This window comes from Ictidomys tridecemlineatus, chromosome 2 (assembly GCF_052094955.1).
Source record: "Ictidomys tridecemlineatus isolate mIctTri1 chromosome 2, mIctTri1.hap1, whole genome shotgun sequence".
Taxonomy (NCBI): domain Eukaryota; kingdom Metazoa; phylum Chordata; class Mammalia; order Rodentia; family Sciuridae; genus Ictidomys; species Ictidomys tridecemlineatus.
Genome location: NC_135478.1, coordinates 169870458 through 169897508, shown reverse-complemented (window position 1 = coordinate 169897508; position 27051 = coordinate 169870458). Strand labels below are relative to the sequence as shown.

Genomic DNA, 27051 nt, shown 5'->3' with positions numbered 1-27051 from the left:
TCGGCAAGAACTACATAATAATTTTTGTCCTCTCTTTGTGAAGAACTCATGGCCTCCTAGAGTAAAAGGCTTATTTTCAATTTCAAAGTTAAATAACATTGTACTATAATTTGTATCATTTAAAACTGTGTATTCTTTATATAAATTGTTCTAAACATGTTAGGAACTAAATGATGTGTTCCCTCAAAATATACATATTGAAATCCTAACTCTCAATATAATGGTATTAGGAGGTAAGGTCTTTATATATGATTAGGTCATGAGTGTGACACTCTATTAAATAGCATTAGTACACTTACAAAAGAGACCTCAGAGGTCTCTAACTCTCCACCACATGAGGACATAATGAGAAGTTAGATATCTATGAACCTAGGAATGGACTTAGCAGACCTTGAATTGGCCATTGTGTTAATTTTGGGCTTCCATGCTTACAGAATGGTAAGTAATGAATGTTCTTTGTTTCAGCTACTCAGTCTATGGTATTTTTGTTGCTTGAACTAAGATAAAGTATATGTCTTGTCTATAGTGAGACTATGTTTTTCAAGAAAACAAGTTATCAAATATTTTCAGAAACCTATTATGGTGCTTTGTTTATAACTGTTCTGAGTATTAATTTAAATAAAGAAAAGTATACTATATTTAGAATCTACAAAATTACTAAGTATCCTAAACTAAATGGCATAAAGGCCTGCAAATTATTAACATAGATATATTTACTTTATTTTTTAAGAGAGAGAGAATTTTTAATATTTATTTTTTAGTTTTCAGCAGACACAACATCTTTGTTTGTATGTGGTGCTGAGGATCGAACCGGGGCAGCACGCATGCCAGGCGAGTGCGCTACCGCTTGAGCCACATCTCCAGCCCCAATATATTTACTTTAATTCAAATTTAATAGTTAACAATGATTTATCCTTATTTTGATGATGAGAATTCATCAGAACTAAAGTAACTTTCATTTATGTCTTTCATTGCCAAAACATCAGGATAATCCTGTGAGAGTACCCAAGCACTTTTTGTGTTCATGACTAACTCAGACTACTTTAGAATTGCAGTTTACCACTAGATACTTACTGTAGTTGTAGATGTTTTTGTGGAAAAAGTTGGCTGTGTTGTGGTCCAGGGAAGCACATGAATTATGACTGTAGTAGTAGCTGACAGCTGACGAGCTTTATTCCCACCTAATTCATCAGTGACTTCAATAAGCAACTGGAAAGTCATTGGGTCTTGAATCCCTTGAAATACATCATACTGGAAATTCTGACTGATGACCAGAAAAGGAGGTTCAACACCCAATCTCCGAAGTGTGAACTGATTATTTGCATTTCCTGAAAATGATGAAGTAATAAAACAGACAAAAAACTACATTATGTATTATTGTTTCTACAGTTTAAGTTTTTATTTAAAAGTATTCCCCAATTTGTTTCAGCTACTACTACTGTTCCCCAATTTGTTTACAACAGTTACAAAATATCTCACATGGGTATCTTATAAAATAGCAAATAATGTATGTATTTTGCAATAATCTGTCTTATGTATTTGCAATAATCTGTCTTACCTCCTACAATTGAATAGCTCAGATGTTCCTTTGGAGAATCTCTGTCTGAACAGTTGAGGTGAACAAAAGGAGCCTTAACAATGGAGTAAATCCAAGTTTCCAAATGTGGTGGATTGCATACAGGAGGCTCATCATTTATATTCTATAATACAAGGATATTATCTTTTCAGGTTATCTCAAAAATATTGGAATATTTAATCAATTATTTACTTAAATTTTATAGTACACTATTTTTGCTTTCAACAAAATTGTTTGAGCACACTTTTACAAATCATCTTAATTATTTTATATTAGAAGAATAATGTTTTACCATAAAACTTTTTTTTGTTTGGGGTTTCCCAGAATTGAATTCCATATTTTAGTTAATAAGTGTCTATTTCATATGTAATATTGCTAGGACAGGTACTCATGCTATTTATTTTATTTTTAAATTTTAAAAAATAGATTGAAAGCTCAATGTGATCTACAGTAATCATTTCCCTTTATTCCAGACATATGTGTGTCAAAAAGTTTCCTGAATAATGTTTAAAATGGAGTAATCTCTACCTAAGAAGAAGCACATTTCACTACTGGAGGGTTTTACTTGCTGAAAACACTCACTTTTGTTTATTTCAAGTATGATTTTTTTTTCTATAAATTCAGCCAATTTGTTGTTTTTCAGAAATTTATGATATAGTATAAAATGTGACTTACATTTCAAACAAATGGATGGTTTCAGCAATTAGATTGGCAAGGGAATTATATTTAGGAATGTTTGAATCTTAGAATTCTAAGATTCTTTGACTATCAGCAGGATACAAACTAATAAGCTACTTGCCATCATCTCCCTTTTCTTTCTCAACTATAGAAGACATTGTTAATCTATTAAAGTAACAGCTTCACTGATGTCTTTCATCGCCAAAACATAAGGATAAGCACTTTCTGTTTGTGATTAAATCAGACTGCATTGGAATTATGTTTTCTCACAAAGTAATTACTATAGTCATTGCTCCTGAAGAATATAGATAGTCTGAGAGGTATTTCCAAAGTACTGTAACAGAATGGAATGTGAAATGAAACCACTTTATGTCTGTGATTTGGGAAAATGAAGTGCCTAAATCAACTTGTACATTCCTTATTCCCCTTACTAATATTTCTTGAAGTATTATTATACTTTTTACTTCATGCTAATAAGTTCACACGATTGCCACACTAACCTATTTATATGTTCACTTAAAAAAATCTCTGTTCCTTATGAGACACTCTGAACAGTGTAAGTTAATTGAAAGAGGACATTTTTCATCATATAAAGATAGTCCCTTACAGGTACTCCTAAGCTCTTCTAGTCTAGGCAACTCTGGATTTTGTGTTTTATAACTTCTTCTTATTTTACCTTAAATATTAACAAAATTTCAATCTCTTTTCCCTCACTAATCAAATTTTATTTTTAATATAGACCTAATGTATTTTAAACATTTTGAATGAAATGTTGCTTATAAAGCATTTTAAAACCTAATATAGGGATCTATGATTCTCTATCAAATGAAAATTGCCCAGTATCCAATTTAATTATTTTTTGTTTTTTTTCATTTTAATATAAAGGGAAAATATATACAAAATGTAGGAGAAAATGCCTGTGTAAAACTAGATATAGAATGGGTATTGGAGGCATAAGCCAAAACACATTGAAGAATAGTAATCGATAGGTATAGTAAGATATAGATGGGATTCTATTAGGCTTAAAATTAATTTCTTCTCATTATTATCTGTTATTATAAGTTCTTATATGCTCTTTGTCCTTTTCATATTATAAGTTTCAGAAAAACTCTTTTCCTTTAGGAGTTAGTTTCATATTAATATTTATATAATTAAAATACACTATTTATACCAAGGACTCTCATAGGCAATAATGCTGTTCTTTACTTATCCATCACCAGGACATTGATCTTTCTTCTATGTAACAAGTGCCTACTCACCTAACCAGGAGCAAACTTTCCCAGTTTATCAGGAAATATATGATCTGGACCAAGTTGTTCATGTAGTTCTCTTGTTTTGGAGAGTGAAATCCCTAAATTATGTTGTGGATAATTTCCACACAAGGTACAGATCACTTTTCCTCTCCACCCCACTCCCACACACACCCAGATCAAGTGATTCAGATTCTATGATGGCAAAAAAAAGAGCAAGCTAGTTTAAATCAAAACTGGATTTTGACAGAGTTCCTTGCTTTTCTATATCTGTCCAATGTGTTACTTCACAGAAAATTTATTTTTTCATCTAGTTACCATTGGATTTATTCATTCATTCACCTTCTCCTCTCTCTTCAATTGATTTATTTGTGAAATAAAATAGATAGACCGGACTACTAACAATGGTTGTTTGAATATTCCATAGCTCTTTCACAAACAATGTATACGAAAATATATTACTTAGTTTTGAAGTGTCTTACTCTAAAAAGTTATATATAAAAGGCACTTATAGAATCTCCATACTGCTTTCCATATTTGCTACACCAATTTGCAGTCCCACCAGCAGTGTATGAGTGTACCTTTATCCCCACATCCTCATCAACACTTCTTGTTGCTTGTGTTCGTTATAACTTCCATCCTGACTTGAGTGAGATCTAATCTTAGAGTAGTTTTGATTTATATTTCTCTAATTACTAAAGATGATGAACATTTTTACATATATTTATTGATTGATTGTATATCATCATCTGAGAAGTGTCTGTTCAGGTCCTTGGCCCATTTATTGATTGGGCTATTTGTTTGGTTTGTTTGTTTGTTTTGGTGTTTAAATTTTTGAGTTCTTTATATACCCTTGAGATTAGTGCTCTCTCTGATGTGTGAGGTGTAAACATTTGCTCCCAAGATGTAGGCTCTCTATTCACCTCACAGATTGTTTCTTTTGCTGAGAAGAAACTTTTAAATTTGAATCCATCCCATTTATTTGAAAATTGGGAATGGAACCACTATTTGACCCAGCTATCCCTCTCTTCAGTCTATAACCAAAGGACTTAAAAATAGCATACTACAGGGACACAGCCACATCAGTGTTTATAGCAACACAATTCACAACTGCTAAATTGTGGAACCAGCCTAGATGCCCTTCAGTAGATGAATGGATAAAAAAATATGGCATTTATACACAATGAAATATTACTCAGCAGTAAAATAGAATAAGATCATGGCATTTGCAGGTAAATGGATGGAGCTGGAGGAGATAATGCTAAGTGAAGTTAGCCAATTCCAAAAAATCAAATGCCAAATGTTTTCTCTGATATAAGGAGACTGATTCCTAGTGGGGTAAGGAGAGGGAGCATGGGAGGAATAGACAAACTCTAGATAGAGCAAAAATGTTGGAGGGGAAGAGAGGGGTCATGGGGTTAGAAATTATGGTGGAATGTGATGGTCATCATTATCCAAAGTACATGTATGAAGACATGAATTGGTGTGAATATACTTTGTATACAACTAGAGATATGAAAAATTGTGCTCTATCTATGTAATATGAATTGTAATTCATTCCACTGTCATATATAAATTAAAAAAAATGATTTTAAAAAAGGCAGTTATGGCACCTAAGTTTTTTGTTAAGGAGGTTCTAGCAGTGTACCATCACTGAAAGGACAATGTGAATGGAAGGTACAACCAGAACTGTGTAAGAATAAGCACTTTACAGTTACAAGGATGAGAATTAAATGGGAGGGTCATGACTTCATGGAGTTGAACTTACTTGTGAATTGTATGATAAAGCTTGTTACCTTCAAAAATTAAGTTCTTTAATGAGGAATTAATTAACAAGTCTAAATGAGCAAACATATTGCTAAAAAGGAGGGAGAATACAGGTAAACAAAGATTCCTCAGAGGGAAATTGTATAAAGGCTTTCAAAAAAAAAAACATTTCTATTATAATTTTTGGCTCTTATTTATTGATAGCTTCCAAATTCATCTTGTGACCTAATTTTCTAAAGCTGTAATTTTCAACAATCTTTTTGATATCTCCATTATATTTTTGAACTCTGGGAACATGTTGGAAAGAGAAATTCGTACTTTTCCAATATTGTTTTGACCAGCCTTTAAGCTAGTCCTTAAATTAAGCACAGGGAGACCCTGCCAACCTTGAATCATCAGTTCCTTTTTTTCTGAGGTGCTGTTTTTATGATTTGGGATTTAATATATTATTCCAGAGTTGCTTGCCAGAATTAATTTTGGCAAAAGACCATCATTTCCTTGACTAACTAGATCTCCAATTACAGTATAACAAAGCATATTCATATCTCTAAGTGTTCTCAATTAAAATATTAGAAGTATAACTAGTTCATGGAAATTTGATCAATACAAAGTCCAAAGAAAAACTAAGGTTTTACTTGTTATGTGTGTTGAAAATTTAAACCTATTAAACTCCTAGAATGCTCATACTCTGGAATTTTATTACATATATTTATTAGCTAAATTTAAATAACTAAAAACAAACTTAGCTAATATATCTGGGAAGTTCTTTCAAACCTGTTCCCAATTAAAGAGAAATAAATTGACTTAAGATTATCTTTAAGTAACAGGAAAAGACATTTTCAATTTCTATCTGGTTGTACACTAATCTAAGGTTTTAGTAAAGAAACCAAAGCCATCTGTGTTTTTTTATTCTAAATTAATAAACCATTATTATTAATATAGGAATTAAAATTTTAAAATAATAGTTATAATTTTAATTTTACATTCTGGAGATAGAATGGATTTTCTTTAAAGGTAGAAAGTAGATTGATTTCTTAAACTAAAAATAAGTTAAATTCACAGACAATTTGGACAGCTATGAATCATTCCCTTGTATAAATTATAGTTAAATAAAAAATACTAAATGGAAACTTAATAAAGTTAACCCAATTTCTGATAATAATATGCTATGTTAACATTGACACTGTACACTGATTCTTATTATAAAAAAGCAGAGTAGTACAAAAACAAATAATAAAACAAAATTAACTCTGTAAGAGGATATTAGGGGATTAGTTATAAGTTGATAGGGCATTCTCTCACAAAAATGTTTAGAGAAGGTGTGAGTCTTTAATATCTAGTTGAAAATGACTGTCAATTATTTGCCTGAATCTTCAGTGCCTGCAGAAAATTCATGAGAAAACAAATGGACTTTCATATTGCTACTGTGTTTTGAAGATCTTGGTTCTTACAAACTGACAAACTAAATAATAATAATATTCAGGGAATGGCAAAGGTTTTTGAATATAGTATTCTATATAAATATGTAGAATATTACATCACATGCTAGTTTGTGACGAATTCTTGACGTTTATATTTTCATCAATCCCTACACATTTGCTCATAACAAAAAAAATGGAATTCTGAATTTACCAATGAGGCAAGATGACTTGCAAATGTTCTAATACATAAAATGATTAATTCTATTGAAGAATCACACTGTATTTCATGTTATTTTAATTATATTTTGCATGAAACCTCTCAAGATCAGGTTTGTATTCAAAACAATAGTTCCACCCTATGAACATTATAGTCATTTTTATATTTGTATATTACTTAATAATATAAATGATTCTTCAAAATTTTGGTTAAAATAAACATTACTGCCTTCATTCTTGTTGAAATCATTAAGCTGGGCAACTTCTATTATTTACATTGATATATATTCATTTTAACTAGAACATTAATAATCAAAATCACTCTGTGACATAGTAGATAAACTAAATGTGGTTGTCACTATTTGGTGAGACAGAACTGGGAAGCACAGAATAGAAAAACTGGGTGCCATACCATGTGTTCCTGTTCAACTGCAGAAGCCCCAGTTTTAACAGTTGGAAAAACACTTTCTAATAAAGGAAGAGGGTCAATACAGTTCATATGTGTATGTTTGGCACAATCTCACAGAAATATAATGTGGCTTGTTGGCACTATAAATAATCAAAAGAAATTCATCTTCAAAATTAGGATTTAAATATACATTCATTATGTTTAAAAATCAATGCATATGTAATTATTAGTTAATGCAAACCCAAATTATTTCATTGACTTTGAAAGTTAGAAGAAATTTAACTATCTGTATTAGAAGTCATCAGCTGCTCTACACAGAAAAATTCATAGTGGGCTTTTAAAACACAGCTACTCAAAATCCAATACCTCATGTCTTCTCCCCATTAAATTGATATTCATGCTCTGGTATCTTTAGTTTTCTCACTTTTTTTAACGTGTGTATGTTCATATATGAATTTACATACATATCTATATATATATAATATACTACATTTAGATTTTGATAAATGTATTTTTATATTTATATTTATGCAAATACAATATTATATCTTTGAATGTATTACTATATATAGTCTATATATTTGTATATTTATAGCTGTTTATATACAGGTAATTATATATATTCATAATCATGTGTGTGTTTGTGTGTGTGTGTGTGTGTGTGTATATATATATATACACACACACATACAGAGAGAGAGAGAAAAAAAAAACAGTGAAACAGAGATACAAACACTGAAAGAGAGAAGACATGGATACCCCTGGAAATAAATACTAATTGGAAAAAAAATTAATTCTATATTTTTAAGACAATAGACAATGAGTGGAGGAGAGACTTTTGTATAAAAGTGATAGAGTTGCTTTCTCTTGTTTCAAAACAATCCATTGCAATCCAGGACACTCCTTATATTTGTAGCTGAGGATACATGTGATATCTGAAAAGAGCATAAACTGTAATTTGGACAGAAAGGAGACACCAAAATGCAACTTTGGTATAGTGGTACACAAAAATGTAAGCTAATTCATAAACTCCCAGCCTGGACAAAAACAATGTGATTGTGTTTGTGTAGCATGATCTCTGCCAAATGAACACTTTAAATTTAAATATAATTACTATGTTATATTTGCTTATAATTGTACATATAAATATTCATATAGGGCTAGTTATTAACAAAATCATGTCTTTATATACTTTTTAGATATTTATTCTAAAAACTGTAAGAAAACACTACTACATGATATTAGTGCCTAATGCCAAGGAATATCCTCATCCCAAACTCTGAGACAAAATATTTATATATTAAAAACTTGGAAAATAAGTGTGCTAAATCAATCATCACACACTTTCAGAAAACAGGGTCATAACAGTTTAAAAAAAATTCTTACCAGAAGCAGATGAACTATATAGTGAAGAAATTCACCTCATGTCATTATAAATGGCTAATGTACACATACTCAAAATCCTATTAATAATTATAATTGTTCTGATTTTATTAAAAATAAGAATAAATCCAACTGTCAGTTAATTCAGGGTCCATTTATGTAATTTGAGTGGGATAATCAAGCCAAAGATCATTCAGTCTACTGTCTTAAAACTGATTTAGAATTACCTGGAATTCTTAAAATTTAAAGACACCCAGTTTCCAAGGATTCTAATTTCCTTAGTCTTTATGGTTCCAAGAATTTCTATTTTGAGCAAGCCATTCATGTGATTATGATGTGCTCAAATGTATGAGATTAGTGATTCACTGAGTTATGGAATAAATTCTAGAAAATAATGGTTGGAAATTTGAGGAAAATTCTAAGAGTTTGAGATTCAAAATGATAGGTATATATTCCTAAAAATTTTCCCAATTATATTTTAGATTTGTGGCTTTTTTCTATTTTATTTTACGTGTGTGCACTTTGTTTTCTGTAAATTGACAAATTTCTAATAAAAATTATATTTCGTGAGTGTTTTGCCATTTTTTCTAGCACTACTGGGAATGACTTACAATATCTGATATAAGAATAAATTTTTTCATTAATAATCTAAATCAGTAAAAGTTATAATAATGTACTTCTTATAACACCTTTCACTTAATTTAAATGAAATTTCATGACAACTCTAAAATGAGTGATTTACTGTCCTCATAAATATATTCTTGTGTATAAGTTTATTCCCAAGAATTTGAGTTCCAATTCTTGCTATGTTTAATGGGAACTAAAGATTTTATTTGTGTGGTAAAATGTTTAGTTAACCTAAACTTTTAAACAAATCATCTGGAACTTGCACTGAAATACCTCCAAAATATCTCTAAAATAACCTCTAAAAATCTCAAATAGAAATTCAGGAAAAAAATGATGATGCTCATTCAGGCAAAAATAAAATAAAAGTGGTAGATAATTCTTAAATTGTTTTTATAAAAATGCCAAAATTTTACCTTGGGATATTCTTACATGCTTTGACTGCTTATACAAGTAATTTCCAAGTAGCAAGTTGCAGCAGAATCACTGTCATGTATTTATTAAGTTTAAGTAATAAAAAATCTATTTGAGAATTTGATTTTGATAGTAGTTAGACTGGTTGTTCTGAAGGACTCTACTGCTACAAGTAAATCCTAAATTTAAAAATCATGATTAATACATTCAATGAATCTATAAATTCGATATTGTATAGTCAGGAAAAAAGAGAGAGAAGGGAATTGGAACTCAAATTTACAAGTAATTGCTAAAAATGACCAGTGACTATACTGTCACTTACATCCTAAAACTTTTTTTTTTTTGTGGCATGTAAAGCTCTTTTTTTAAATTGATTTTATTTTTTAACTACATGACAGCAGAATGCATTGAAATTCTTATGACACATATAAAGCAAAATTTTTCATATGTCTGTTTGTATATAAAGTATGCTCACACCAATTAATGTCTTCACACATGTACTTTGAATAATGATGTCCATCACATTGCTAACCCCATGCCCCCTCCCTTCCCCTCCAACACCTCTGCCTTATCTAGAGTTCCACTATTCCTCTCATGTTCTCCCCCGCCACTCTACTATGAGTCAGACTCCTTATATCAGAAAAAACATTCGGAATTTGATTTTTTGGGATTGGCTAACTTCACTTAGCATTATCTTCTCCAACTCCATCCATTTACCTGCAAATGCCATGGTTTTATTCTCTTTTATTGCTGAGTAATATTCTGTTTTGTATATATGCCACATTTTTTAATCCATTCACCTACTGAAGGGCATCTAGGTTGGTTCCACAGTTTAGCTATTGTGAATTGTGCTGCTACAAACATTGTGATGTGGCTGTGTCCCTGCAATATGCTGTTTTTAAGTCCTTTGGGCATAGACCGAAGAGTGGAATAGCTGGGTCAGATGGTGCTTCCAATCCTAGTTTTCCAAGGATTCTCCATACTGCTTTCCATATTGGCTGCACCAATTTGAAGTCCCACCAGCAATGTATGAGTGTGCTTTTTTCCCCACATCCTCACCAACATTTATTGGCTTCATAATAGCTGCCATTCTGACTAGAGTGAGATGGTATCTTAGAGTAGTTCTGATTTGCATTCTCTAATTGCTAAGGACAATGAAAATTTTTTCATATATTTCATTGATTTTATATCCTTTTCTGAGAAGTGTCTGTTTATGTCCTTGATCCATTTATTGATTGGGGTTTTTTTTTATGCTTAGCTATTTGAGTTCTTTATATATTCTTGAGATTAGTATTCTATCTGATATGTGAGGTGTAAAAATTTGCTTCCAAGATGTAGGCTCTCTATTTATAACAAGTGATGAAATAGAAGACACCATGAGAAGCCTACCAACCAAGAAAAGCCCAGGACTTGATACATCCTAAAACTTAAAAGTAGCAAGAAGTTAAGGGCACTGAACCTCAGAAGTCTTCTGAAAAAAGAGTATTTGTTTTATTAAATAGGCAACCCTTTCTCCAAGCAGAAGCAAAAGTAATTTGTCTTTAGAAGAAAACATCCTCAATGTTAAAAAAGGAAGAGGGGTAATACAGTTCAGATATGTATGTATGGCATAATCTTACAGAATTGTATATTACTTGTCGGCATTATAAGTAATCAGAAAAAAAATCTATCATAATTAAACCACTCATATATGAATTAACATACAAGATCAAATAGAGGAAAGTTGCCCATTATATAAGCATTTGTTGATAACAATTAGCAAGAGTTTTGACCTCTAGGTGCTTTATATATTTTAATTATAACGTGAATGTATAAAATCTAAAAAGAGACTATTAGAAATAAGTAAGAAACCAGAGACTATAAAAATTACTCCAAGAATATTGCAAAAGAAATAAATAAGACTTTAAGAAATAAAAAATAATCAATGGAACTTAATGTACAATCAATATGTCAACAGAAGATAAGTCACAGGTAGGAAGAAATAATATAGAATATGATAGGAAATAGAAAATAAAAGGGAGTAATTCAGAGAATTGTAGAATAGAATGGATTGTCTCACACAATGTATAATTGGTATACAAAATAAGAAAAATAAAAAGAAAGAAAAAAATGCCACATTTTACAACATGATGAGCACGTATTTTCAAGAACAGATAGATCCACAGGAAGGTGTAGGAAGCAGAGCATAGTTCAAGCAGGGTACACAAAAAAAAGTCTGTATCAGGACACATTATCACATAACTAATATTGAAGAACATACATTAGCAGAAGTAATATTTCAAGACTTCTCCACCATAACTGCCATTAACTTGTTTCCATTGAATTACCTTTCAATGTTATTTAAAGTAAAATGTTATGATAAAAGGGGATTCATTACTAGCATTCCTATATTTTAAAAGCATTTATATAAGAATTTCAAGGGAAGGGGAAATCACAAGAAAAAATTCTGAATAAAAGAAAGGATGGAAAACAAATAGAACAGGCAGTATGTAAGTAAATGTGAACACATTTTCTATTGCTATTTTAAAGTATTGATAATAAAAAATAAGTAAACTGTGCTATTAAAAATACAAACTGAACTACATAGTGATAGCTTGTGTATCAAGGAGGCAAAGAAATATAAGGGTCATAAGATTCTGAAGTTGATTTGGAGTAGCTTTCACTACAAATTAGTAATATTGTTTTTCTAAAATTTTAAAAATATATATATATATATATATTTTTTAGTTGTAGTTGAACACAATACCTTTATTTTATTTATTTATATGTGGTGCTGAGGATCAAACCCAGGGCCTTGCATGTGCTAGGTGAGTGCTCTTCTGCTGAGCCACAACCCCAGCCCCAGTAATAGTTTGTTAAATTTTTGTGTTAGCTCTTTGTTGCTGTGATCCAAACACCTGACAAGAACAACTTAGAGGATGAAAGATTCATTTTTGTCTCACAGTTTTAGAGATTTCAGTCCATGGTTGCCCGACTCCAAGGCAGAAACATGGTGAAAGGAGCTTGATGCAAAAATGCTTCTTAGTTCATGGCAGACATGGAACAGAGAAGGAGAGAGAGGGGGAAAAAAAGAGAGAGAGAGAGAGAGAGAGAGAGAGATAAAGGCCAGAGAGAAGACAGACCCTTCCAGGGCACAACCCTAGTGACCTACTTCCTCCTCGTAATCTAGTCAATCATCCATGGATTAATCCCCTGGTGAGGTCAGAGGTCTAAAGGTCTAATCACTTCCACCAAATCTATTTCTGAACACATGAAAATTTGGGGGCTCTTCTAGATCCAAACTATAATAGCTCTTACACCAGTTATCTAAAGATAGTCTTGAAGGTTGTAATTGCTCTTTTTGTCTGGCTTTGTGAAGCTGGAACAAATTAGTCCCTTCTAACTTTGAAACATTCTCTTTACTCACTGACACACTTTTACATGAATATGGAAGAGCTTTGGGATCAGAATATCCACAGGAAGATGTCTCTCTTACAAGGTGTAAGCCTCCTTTTAAGTGCGGGGTGGGTGGGTTATTTTTATTTATTTATTTATTTAAGGTAAGGGATTCCAGTAACTCTCACAGATTACTTTCTCTCTCTCTCAAGTAATACTCCCTACTCAGCTGTCCCCAAACAAGTCAGCAGTTCCCTGCTTGCTTAGCTAGATCTAGATTTGTTCTGTAATCAGTGAACTGAACTGCTTTCTGGGTAATGCCAGTGGTACCATCAGGGTTCTGTCTCTGTTTCTATAGATCGGCCTAAGCCCTGGCCTTTGGGTACTTTTTTTTTTTTCCCCCATAGAAAGGCTACAGCCTCTGTGGTAGCCACAGCCTCTTCCAGAGATGATGAGCTCAGCCTTAGGAGAAGTAGGCCCTATCCTAATCCCTCAGTGCTCGCATTGTCCTCTCCTTGAGGTGGTGGCTCCTCTTTTACACTTGCTGCCTCAGGAAAACTTAGCATTGCCCTTTAGCACATTTGTAGTTAACCACCATGGTTAACTAAATAACTGGTTGTTCTTGTTTTTTAAAGGTCTCTGTATTAAAAGTTTGTATTCAATATTTTGTCCTTCAGTTTTAAATTGTATATTTATATTGATTTCTATAATCTTATTTGTGCTTTTAAAATATAATTCTTTCTATTAAATTTTGCCTCTTCATATGACTGAATTTCTGTCTACTTGATTAACTCTGACTGGTTCCAAGGAAATTTTCAGGGTAGCCACTATATAATATAATGTATAGCCCTTGAAATAAGTGGAGAGAAAAAGCAGAAAGAAATTCAGTCAACCAAAAAGAAGAAAAATCAAGAAAAGGAACTATAAACAAATAAAATTACAGAAAAAATCTAAATGTATCAACAACTACAATGAACATAAATATATCAGAATTGTCAATTTAAAAAATACAGACCATAATATTAAATTTTAAAAAGTAGAACTTCGAATTACACACAGAATTGCTTACGTATTAAAAAATATAAGACATAGAAATGTTGAAAGATAACGTGAAGATGGAAAAATAGGTTGATAAATATGAATGACAAGTTACCAGTACATATAAAAACAATATTATTATACTAAAGGATAAAGCAATATGGTCCAAAGCAAATAAGCAAATTAATAGAATATCATCAGTCATTAGGAAAATAAATATTAAAACCACAATGTAATACCACTTTATATCTGTCAAAATGGTTGAAATAAATTTAGTAACCACACCAAATGCTGAGGAAGAGAAATTGAATCTCTCATGCTTTATTGATGGACATGTAAAATGGTCTAATCATTCTGGAAAAAAAGTTTGACAATCTTGTTTTGAGTTTTTTTTGGGGGGGGTTGTTTTGTTTTGCTTTGTTTTAAGTTGTGTTATTTTTGTATCTTAAGGGAATGGCTTAGATTATTAATCTGAGGCTTTTCTGTATGTAGCCATAAAAATTTGTTTCCATACACCCCTTTAGCTGCATCCCACACTCTGATGTAATTTACAGTTATACATTGGAGTGTATGTATTTATGACGGCTGCTTTAAAATTTTCTTCATATAATTCTAACATCTGATTCAACTCACTGTGGGTGATTTTCCTGGTTCTTGGTATTAATAGGGATTTCCTATTGCATTTTGAACATTTTATACCTTATAGAAGGAGACATTTTTTTTTCCTTTTTGCAGTACTGGGGATGGAATAGAGGGCCTCACATATGAGAAATAAGCACCCTATCACTAAGCTAAATTTCCAGCCTTCTTTATTTATTTTGAGACAGGGCCTTACTAAATTGTTCATAATGGGCTCAAACTTTCTATCCTCAATAGGCAAATGATGTGTGCCACCATCCCTGGCCTTTTGTGTGTGTGCACGGGGCAGGGAGAGCAGGGGAATAACAGGGGTTGAACTCAGGGGCACTCAACCACTGAGCCACATCCCCAATTTTTTATATTCTATTTAGATATATATTTTATATCAGAGTCTCACTGAGTTGTTTAGCACCTTGCTGTTTAATGAGTCTGGCTTTGAACTTGTGATCCTCCTGTCTCAGCCTCCTAAACCTCTAGGATATAAGGTGTGCGCCACCATGTCCAGCATTCCTGGCCTTTTTGTTCCTTTGTTTCTGCAAAAGTGACTCTGTTTAGGTTTAACACACAGGTCCTGGTTTGCTTTTCTGTGAGCTCTGTTCTCAGTTACCAATTTAATTTGCAGAACTGTGTAGGTTATTCTGGCCTCCTTGGTTTAAGTGGTACCACTGGGACTACCAGTGCTCACTTTTGGTGCTGCCAAAAATGGCTTTCCCTGAGTAAATGGGACATAACTTCCCTATGTTCATATATGAATATACGACCACTGTAACTCCATATCACGTACATCCACAAGAATGGGAAGTTATACTCTGTGTATATATGATATGTCAAAATGCATTCTACTGTCATGTATAAATAAAAATAGCAAATAAAAATAAATTTAAAAAAAGAAAAGGCTTTCTCCAAATCAGACAACTAGGCACATTTTCCCTCCATCAAGAGGGAAATCAGAGACCTCTAGGGACAAACTGGCTTCTCAGCCCAAGGCTTCTGTCTACATTGTACTTCTGCCTTCCCCATGTTCTCCTGATGAGAAAGAGAAGGCTGAAGCCCAGGTGAGTGAAGTAGCTTCTCTGACTTGGGACGCTTTTAGCAAGAAATCATCTCTTTTGCTTCTATAGGACAGAGATTACCTCGGGGTCATATTTTGTTGTGGTAAAAATCACCTAACAGTGACTTCTGCTGTCCTACTGTCCCTCGGTAGGGGATGTGTTATGGTTTAGATGTAGTGTCCCCCCAAAGCTCACATAAGTCCATGCAGAAAGGTTTGGAGGAGAAATGACGGGGTTATAGCCTTAAAATAATTAGTGAGTTAATCCCCGATGGGATTAATTGGGTGTTAACTGGAGGCAGTTTGGGTGTGGCTGGCTCATTGGGGGTGTAGCTATAGGATATATATTTTATGTCTAGAGAGAGGTGTCTTTTGCTTTCTGGTCATCAAATCAGCTACTTCCCTCTGCCATACTCTTTTGCCATGATGTTCAGCTTCACCTTGAGCCCTGAGAAATGGAGCCTTCTATGGATTAAGACTTCTGAAACCATAAGCCTTCAAATACAATTTTCTTCCCTAAAATTCTTCTGGTCAGATCTTTTTGGACTGTAAAAGTTGACTAAAATAGGAGAGGAGTCCCAGGCCTTCCAGTGCGAGCAGCCTCCGTGGCCTGGCTGTATTCAGTGGTTGGGTGATGTTCTCAGGTTCAACTCACCTTCCTTCGTACCTATCCACAAAAGACAGGGAGAAACTTGGGAGAGCTCTTATAATGGCTGCTAATTGTTGGCACAGATCCTGATCCATCCTGCACACGATTGGCCTTCCCTGTGGTTGCCAGAGGAATTCCCAACCCATCCTGAGGAGGAATGAGACTACCTGGACTGCCTCCTGTTTTTCTTAGGGGGTCAGAAAATGAAAGGTCTGGATCTCCTCTTTCTGCTATGTGAGGAAATGAGAGATGGTGTGCTGATATGCTGTTCCTTAAATCCTGGGGTTCCAGTGCAGCTCCCCTTCTTCCTAAAATCTTTCAGAATTATCTTTGGTTGTTTCTAATGTTATGTTTAGGATTTATAGATGTGTTTAGCAGAGAGGAGCAGAGAAAGAAGAGACTATTATATCTCCTAAAATGTGTCTTAAAATCTAATCCATTCCTGAAAACTTCAAGGCCAGGGAGAAGGAAAGCTGATAGTGTCAATCAGCCCCAGTCAAGACCTGAGAACCAATATTGGGGAGGGGATGTGGTGTAATCAGGATCTCTAATATTAAAGGCAGGGAGGATGGATATCCTAGCAGGAGAAGAGAAAGCAGGGATTCCCCGTCCCTCCTTCTTTCTATCCAGACTCTTAGTGGACTGGATGATACTCACATATATTGGTGAGAACAGATCTTCTTAACACACTCCATGATTCATATGCTGATCTCTTCTAAAAACACCTTCACAGACACACCCAGAAATCATGTTTTCCCAACTTACCGGGAATTCCTTGGATCACTCAATTGTACACAAAGAACTGTCACAATATTTTCCTACAAAATCTCTAGAATACTAAAAGTTGAGGTCACTAAATTGAATTTACAAACAAGAGATGGAAATTTGTTGATGCCTTACTGGAGAGAAAACTGAAACCCAGAACAAGGGTGCAAATTAACTTTGCATCATCAGATTTGCTCAGATCCAAAGAGTGAAAACCTTGGCACTGGTGTCTGCATTGGGACTATGGGGGATTAGGCTTTAAGACTTAGAGAAGCAAGAAGTGAAAACTGACAAGTCTATGCAGAATCAGCATTTGTGAGAGCTGGCACTCTAGTTAGGAGTGTAGCTACCTACATTCTGTGCACAGCAGAAAACCTCTCTCTGTCCGGGGCTCTAAAAAAGGAGAAGCAAAAATTCCTTGGAATAAATAAAACCTATAACACTGTGCTTTTTCTGGTATAGGGTTCAGACTTGCCCTATTTTTCATACTGTGGAAATCTCAATGAAAGGATTAAGTAATTAATAAAATTTGATCCAGACTATGTAATATTCAGAGTGCCAAGCAAAAATAAAAGCAAATCTGTTCTAGAGAGAAATAATTTTATGAGCCAGACAATGGGCTTTCTATTTTAAAAAAATCCTGAAAAAGGTAAGTATGCAAAACTGTAATGCAAAGAGTTCTTCAGAACATGATAGAATTATCTAAAACAGACAATAAAATAAGTATATTTGAATTGAATAAAGTAAAATTTTAAATATTAAAAACCACAGGAAAAGCATAAGTTCTCATGAAAAATTCAAGATCTGATAAAATGACATTATTCATACTTCATGATTTGAAATAATGGTAAAAATCATGTAAAATATATTTTTATGTAAGGGAAGAGCTTATGCTAATTGTAATTTATGATCTCACAAGTGAACTCTTGTTTTGTTTTAATAATTTATAAACACATACAGTAAACAGCATCCCAAATGGAGAATATGGCATCTCTGATCTCTTTACACATCAGGAGGCTATCTACAACTTAAACAAGATAAATTTGCTTACATCCAACTACTTTACTTCAGGGGAAACTAACACTAATCCAAACTACCAAAAAAATACAGGAAGCCAATTAAATTAATGATGTGTCTGTCTGTCTCTTTCTCTCTCAAACTGGTTGAGTTTTGCAAGTAACAAGACAAGGTAACCAGCTGTGTAAGGTTTGCTAAGAGAACCAGAAATGACACTTGAACTACTCATCAAATCTTCCTTTCGATTCAGTCCTATTTTCTGGAAATTAGGATAGAAGACTGAAATATATCCCTTAACTGGCATAATGGGATTCAAAAATCATTCCTTTATTATGTTTCTCTTCTTAGTTTATGGGATCAATTTTCCATATGGTATTTGTAGTTCTTACAGAAAAGTTTGTATTTTGGCTTTCTCCCTTGTAAAACACATGTTCTTGAGTTCTTGGAGTCTGATTGAACATCTTCTGTCTCAGAGGATGCCTGGAGGCCGTTTTTTATGTTATCTCTGGGGTTTAGATACACACAATCTCCAGCCACAAGCTGGACTTTAATTACTTTAACTTAGGAGGGCTTTTCAGTTGTGGGTGGGCATGAACATTTTTTTTTTCTCTTTGTCTTTTTATCCCCACACAGACTATTCTTGAGCCAAAACAGCAAAAGAGCAATAATAATACTTCCCACCCCGGCTTTCATCATGGCTGCTAAAATTTACTGCATTTTAGAAAAAGACAAAGTAGTGGACTAAACACTGAAAATAGAAGCAAACTCCTATCCAGGGTCAAGGAAGCCACAAAAATAAGAAGCTCCTCAGCCCCCCACGCTTCATTTTGGCATTTTTGTCTTTTGGCCAAAGAAAAAAGAGAAAATGCAAAAAGAAAAGCTCTTGTATGGGTGTATGCATCCAACACTGTTGTTGTCTAATGTTCAGAATCTCAAGAGAAACCTCTGTTTCCATAGCAAGTGCAAGTGTATGTCTGACACACTGTAACAATATAAGATGGTATGAATGTTGACAGAAAGGAAAATGGCACTGCAGCCAACATCAGAGTATCTGCTCAATCATAATCTGGAATTTCCTTTGTTATGGTCTGGCAAATTTCCCATTACCAAACTGGAGTAAAAATAGTAGTACTACTGGGGATTCTTCAGTATTAATTTGTCCAAATCTTTTCCATGTTTCTTTTGCTTCCAATACAATTTTTTTCTCATTATTAGTATATGGCCCTATCCACTTTAAGTCATTGAGGACATCTGAAAATAAATATTTTAGTTTTTAGTCCCTAAAATAAAAATTTTGATAACCTTTTGTTCATTGTGCATAAAACATTCTACATATCTATCACATTAATACATTCTAAAACATAATTTCTCAAGTAAATTCATAATACCACTATAGGTCACATGTATAGAAACAAAATACAGTGCCTAATTGATGACTAAGGAAACAGAGACCTAAAGTAGCAAATAACTTGGCTGAGGTATCTATCTGGTAAGTGATTCAACAGGTCTTGATCCAGATTCTGCCTACTGCCCTACACATTCTGAGTCAGAATTTGGGGTTCAAATCCCATTTCTAAAACATGTTATTTGAGCAGGGAACCTCTCAATTCCTCGCTTTTAAAACAGGAATTAAAAATTTCCTTTTAGATTTTTAAAGAATTTAAAGATATACTGTATATAAAAATATTTAGAGCAGCAACAGGAGAGTATGTCCTTATTTCAGGTCATTTCTGTCATTATTTCATGAGAAATATATATATTTCTCATGAATATATATGTATGTATGTATATGTATAATATATATATATATATATATATATATATATATATAACAACTTTCCTGTAGACTTTGTACCCTTACCTGTATTTCTTTCCTCACTCCAGTCTGTAACTGTCTTTCTACCTTTAACTATTCAGTCTAATCCAGTGTCTACTTTGGATCATTCCTTTCTATTTACCAATATATCCAGATTCTTTTTTACATGGAAAAATGATCATCCTTCCTCAAGTATCATCTTTTCCTCTCCTCCTGTTACTCTGAATATTTTCAAAGACCACGAAACTTTTAACTTTCCAGCTGGAATGACCTTCTAATTCCTGCTCCTCCTTTCACTGATTAGGCACACAGAGCCTTTGGGCAAGGAAACAAGCACCCACCCAAGAAGCAGGAGGCCCTGAAGTCTGTCAGTCCTCCCAAGTGGAAGGAGGAGGGGCTCCTTCACATGCCTTCACTGTTCAATTATTCATCCAATTATTCATCAATTTTCAGCTTTTTAGATTTTGTTTTTACTACAATACTGTTCTAAAAATGGTAACTATGGATTCACTATCTTTGGCATGTAAAACCTTGTTTATACTTTACATCTCTACTTTCCAATACAACATACGACATTGAGCTTCATTTTTTAATTATCCTTTTAAAATGTACCTTCCCCCCCCTCTCTTTTTTCTAAGAAAGATGCTCTATTGACCTTTCATTTTAGCATCATTTATCACTGTACTTCTACCTTTGGGGCCTAAATTTTCTCATTTTCTTTCAATCATAAAAGCACTGTTATTAACTTTCTAAACAGATTCAACAACTCAACAGATACTTTTTAAATCCTACCTTTGAGGCATGCCTTGGGCCACACACTGAGTATGGAATTAGAAGAAATAAGATCTGTTCAATCCCAAGCCTCAGAGACCTTATGAATGCTGTGGTGATACACTAGGGTGCTGCTATTTAACAAGAGACTCCACATCCATTACCAAAGGAAAAAAAATCCAATTTATAGAGTTTGCCAAATTGTATAACAATCTTGAAAATACTCAAAGAAAAGCTGGGAAGACACGTTAATAAAGTACACTTGTAAGCCAATATGAACTGTCTCTAGCATACTGTGAACTTAACGTTAAATGTAAAAACCCCAATAAATAGATATTTACAAACTTCATAAATAGTATGCCCAGCTGACTTCTTTCACAAGTATTTGCAAAGAACCTAACTTTTTCCATTATAGAGCTCTAAATCTTCAAAATGCTTTTCACAATCTTTTTGTTGTTTAATAATAGCACTAAATAAAAAATAAAACAATTGTTACTACAAATATTATTTGGAAGTAAGTTATTCTGTAAGCAGTGTACTCCTTTTATTCTAGTTATCAAATTTTTATTTTCTAAGGAAGATTTAGGTTCTAATTAAAACTATGTGGAAAGTACAGAGAGAGGCCATATACTCCTGTTTTCATACATACACAATTTCATTTCCTGTTAATATATGGTATCACAGTGGCACTTTGTTATGATCAGTGAATCTATATTGATACAAATACCAATCAAAATCCAGGTTACATTATGTCCCACTCTCCCTGTTGTACCTTTTATGGGTTTGCACAAAATATGATAATATGTAGCCACCATTGCAGTTTTATGCAGAACAGTTCTCTGTGTTCTACCTCTTCTTCCCTTCCTTCCCATAACTTCTTATAACCTCTGATCATTTTATTGTCTCCACAGTCCTTCTTTGTCCAGAATCTTGTGTAATTGAAACTATATAGTGTACGGTATTTTCAGACTGGTTCTTTTCACTTCGTAATATGCTTTTAAGTTTTCTCCATATCTTTGTATGGGTCAATCACTTATTTCCTTTTAGTGCTGAATAATATTCAATGTTCTATATGTACTACAGTTTATCTACTCGACTACTGAAATTTGCTCCTTAGTTTAGGCAATTACAAGTAAGCTGCTATAAACAGTTGTGTACAGGTTTTGGTATGGACATGTTTTCAATTCATTTGGGTGAACATCAAGGAGCATGACTGCTGCATAGGATAGTAAAAACACATTTTATTTTGGAAGAAATTGTTGATTTCTTACAAACTGACAGTACCATTGAGCATTTCCTCCAACAAGGAATATGTGTTCCTTGCTCCACATCCCTGCCAGCAGTTGGTGTTATCATAGCTTTGGGTTTTACCCCTTCTAATGAATTTGTCATGGTATTTCGTTAATGTTTTAATTCATGATGCTCTAAGGACATATAATGTTGATCATATTTTCATATGCTCACTTGCTCTACATGTCTTCTGTGGGTAAAGTATCTATTCAGGTCTTTTTTCTATTTTTAACTCAAGTTGTTTTTTTCCTTATTATTGAGGTCTTATCATTATTTGTGTACCTTATCAGATATGTCTGTTGAAAATATTTTTCTCAGTGTGATTTTTGTTTAAATTCTCTGAACATTGTCTTTCTTTGAAAAAATAAGTTTAATCAAACCCAGCTCACCAATTCTTTTTAATGTATCTTGCTTCCCATATTGGGTCTAGAAAGTGCCATACCAAATTTTCTCTAGGTTTTCTCCAACTAAATTAATGTTAATATAGTTTTGCATTTTACATTCAGAACTATGAAGTCTTTGTCTACATTATCTCTTTGCATGAAGATGCCCTCTTGTTAGCACCATTTATTGAGAAAACAACTGCTTTTGCTCCATTGTATCACTTTTCTCCTTTGTCAAATATCATTAACTACATTATGTAGGTCTACTTCAGGGCTCTCTATTCTGTTTTTATTGCTTTGTCTGTCTGTTCTTTCATCAATACCACATTATCTTGACTCCTAAGAATTTATACTGTCTTAAAGTCCAGTACTTTTTCTTAGTCTTCTAAGATTATTTTTCTCTTTCAATATACTTTTGGCTATTCTGGGTCTCCAGCCTCTCTAAATAAACTTTAGAATCAGTTTGCCAATATCCATAAAATAAATGGCTAAGATTTTTATTAGATTGCACTGAACCTGCAGATAGCTTTGTGAAGAAGTGATATGTTAAAGACACTGAATCTTTTATTCATAAACAGGGAATAACTTTCCATTTATTTAGTTCTTCTTAAAATTTCTTTCATATGAGCTTTACAGTATTTCTCACTTAAAGCTTGCAAATATATTTTAATATTTATACCTACCTATTTCATTTTGAGAGGTCCTAATGTAAGTTGCATTTTTAACTTTCCTTTCCACTTATTCCTTGTGGAAACTGGAAAAGAATTGATATTAGAATCTTAAACTAGCACCTAAAAACTTATTATAATGGATTATTAGTTACAGAAAATTTTGTTTATTCTTTTAGATCTTTTAAATAGAGCAGTCTGTCATTTGCAAATAAAGACAGTTGTTTAATCTTCATCTATAATCAGTAACTGTTTTATTTTTTATTCTTGTCTTATTACATTAACTGTGATTTTGAAAATGATGAGAGAGGACATCCTCACTCTGTTCCTATTCTGATTAGAAGATCTATGGTCTTATTGTTAGGTATGAGTCATTAGCTTTAGTTTTTTGTAGATATTCTTTATCAATCAAAGAAGTTCTCCTGTATTTCTAGTTTTGCTTAGATATTTATCATGAGTTGGTGTTGGATTTTGTAAGATGCTTTTTCTGCTTCTTTTATTTGATTTTATATTTTTCTTATTTAGCCTGTTGATGTGATGAAGTGCAATAATTGATGTATGTATGTATGTATGTATGTATTTATACTGGAGCATGATCCCAAAGCCTTACACATGGTAGGCATGTGCTTTAATGTGAGAGGGGTCTTCATATAAACCTGCCTCAGATGAAGGAACACTTTTATGGTTGGATGGTATCACTGCTAATCATCTTTGCTTCAAAGAGGTTAAAAGAAGGATCAGAAAAGCTCTTCTGAAGAAGGGGCCTGGTTGTAGGTCTACCACCTGTGCCTGGATTTTGAAAATTTGGGGGAAGTTTGTTCTTCCTGTGTAAAAAAAAAAAAAATCTTCACTATTCATTCTATCAGTAGCTAAATTATGAATGTTTCACAATAATTCTGAATGTTTTGTAATATTGTTTTGGGGGAGAACAAAAAATGAGAAACAGTCATTCATCTAATATCTTTTTTTTCTTTTCTTTTTTTAAGTCTTCAAATTTTTACCATATCCCTTACTGTAAAAGATCTTAACATTAGTTCTTGATCGATAAGGCAGACATCCTGCTCATAGCACCTATTCTTTAATATCCAATCCACTTCCAGTACTTGCATTGTTATTTAAGCCATAATTTTGCTCTCAATCTAGGTCCTCTTCAGTACATATATAAATAAAGCCTTTCATTAATTTGAACTGTCTTCATCCATTTTTAGGATGTCAGCTTTTCCCTAGTTGACAGATTTTATAAACTTTATTTTTAAAAATACGATTTTTATATCCTTCAGAGAATTTCGCCTCTTTTATGGCCCATTTACATGATATACATGTGCATGATGTATGATCTCCTCTACCTTGAGATGGTACCTTTATAGATGTCATGTAATTTGGAAAAGTTATGTCCATTAAATTCTAACTATTTTATTTGTCCTCCTTAATTGTCTGAACTAAAATATGACATAGAAAATAGACATATGGGGTTTCAAAAGTAATTGAAATTTCTCCATGGAAAAAGCCTAAATGGGTATTATTTTCAAAATAAAAATATCAAATAATTTAAAAATGTAACTCTAAATTGTTGGCAAAAATAAAATAAAATAAATCAGCAAGTGCCAACCAAAACATTGGTTTCTTTATTTTTAGTTTAATTAATTATAACAGTAAAATCCCAAAAACTAATCCATAATGTTGTCATATAGAATACCATAGTAAATAATTAAAGCAAGAATGTTTTAGCTGTAGAAATAGATGACTAAGAGGTTAGATTATAAATAATATCTGTATAATTTAAGTCATTATTGCACTTAAATTTATTATTTTTAATCATAATTTTGTACATTATTTCTCAATGTATGTTCGAAAGAACATTATGTTTTATGATATGCCATCAAAAATTGCTCCATGAACAATGAGTTTGTCCCAACTCTAAACTAATTTCTTATTCTCCCTAAGGAGTCACAGGACATGTATATTAAATATCCTGAAAATTTGATCAGAGGATTAAAAATTTATACTGTATGTTCTATACTTTCCTTTTCTATGACTCTTGTGAACATCATTATTTTTTGGAAAAGGATACCTTGCATATTAAATGAAGTTAAGAACAAGTTATATTGGAACAAACTGAGCCCTTAATTCAGTGTTGTATCCTAAAAGGAGGAGAAGAGACAGACACACAGGGAGGGCAGCACATGAAGACACAGCCAGACATTGCACTGACATTTCTACAAACCAAGCATGTGTGAGGATTCCTGCAGCAGCAGAAATTAAGAGAAGGCATGGAATAGATGGTTTGAGCATTCAAAGAGAACATGTCTGCTGGCATCTGGATTTTAGATTTCTAGCATGTAAAACCGAGAAAATATATGACCGCTCTTTCAAGCTACCCAGTTTCTGTTACTTTGTTAGGGCAGCTCTAGAAAACTAATAAGAGTGAACAAATTTAATACTTAGAGCTAATAGGTGCATAAACCTCTCATATTTACAGAAACGTTTACATACTACTAAGAGACAATTGATATAGAAAATAAATACCATTCCCAAGTCTGCAATGTCATTTGAATAATTATTTTCAAGTTCATTTATCTAAAATAATATTAGTTGAATTCTCATTTAGAAAATGTATATACTTATTGTTATTTCAAAATGCTTTACATGTGTTTGTACTTTATCAATTCTGCTCAAATTTAAATTTAATACAAAATCCTACTTTTTTAGTTAAAAGTATATGAAATAAATCCCATAATGTTCGTTAAGTTTGAAGTAATCATCAAATTCCTTGTCTCTAAATAGAAAGAGATATATACGTGTGTGTGTGTGTGTGTGTGTGTGTGTGTGTGTATCCAACTCTCACTTAGGAAAATTCTGCATGAAGCAAAAGAGACAAGATCATGTTATCATAACCAATAAATATGAAATCTGATTCATTTGGGACAAGGTTAATTTTTGCTCATGTCACAATCAGAATATATATTTGCATAGGTGGGTATTTGAATTTTGTGTGTTTTCCAAGATATATCCTAGTTTCTTATAAACATCTATAATAGCTTTCTATAGTATTGAGTCACTATCCCTGGAATAACTGTCTTCCAAATAAAAACAGAAGATACAAATCATAGAGAATGTTCTTCCAAGAAGTTGATTTCATAAATCACTTAATGCTGGAATAAAAGAAATGCCAAAAGTTTAGAATTGTGCAGGTATTTTAGTATTTTTGTGCTTTTTGAAACACATTATTATCTTTTATTATTGAAGCTGATTTTTTTGTTGTTGTTATTTTTGCTAAAATAATTATTAAAATTTACTAGGAAGTCTCTGAACCCTGTATTTTATCATTCAATATTACTGGAAAATTATCAGTCAATCACAAAATCAGTTTTTAAAAAATGAGCTGATAAAAATTGAAATCAGTGATTTTTCCAAGAACAAGTCCCCTATATAAATGATTAAATATTTATAAACTTAAAAAAATATAATATCACAACAGTGTTTCTTAATGTTAGAACAGAGTTGTTGGTTACTATCAAACATGGATGTATAAAACAAAGAAATTTGTGAGAATTTCAATTATTTGAAGGAATCCAACTCTCACTTAGGAAAATTCTGCATGAAGCAAAAGAGACAAGATCATGTTATAGTAACCAATAAATATGAAATCTGATTCACTTGGGACATGGTTAATTTTTGCTCATGTCACAATCAGAAATATTAGGAAGCTCCTCTTGGAGGATCTTTATCAAGGAGCAACTTGGAGATCTTACTTCCTTTCATTTTGTACTGTTTCTAGCTTTAGGAGGAGGTGTTTAGGAAGCACCTTGCAAAGGTGAAGTGAACAATTGCACTGGGGTTTTTATTGCCAG

At 32.7% G+C, this 27051-nt stretch overlaps 1 protein-coding gene across 1 annotated transcript in view; it reads right to left on the bottom strand.

Annotated features, from left to right (window-relative positions):
- LOC120891565 (cadherin-related family member 4) overlaps nt 1–27051 on the bottom strand; it is a 143629-nt gene that overhangs the window by 57904 nt on the left and 58674 nt on the right. Inside the window, exons 17-18 of the mRNA XM_040290880.2 lie at nt 1559–1700; nt 1075–1328 (exon numbers count right to left, since the gene is read on the bottom strand). Coding sequence (XP_040146814.2) covers nt 1075–1328; nt 1559–1700 — 396 coding nt within the window. The remainder of the gene's footprint in view (nt 1–1074; nt 1329–1558; nt 1701–27051) is intronic.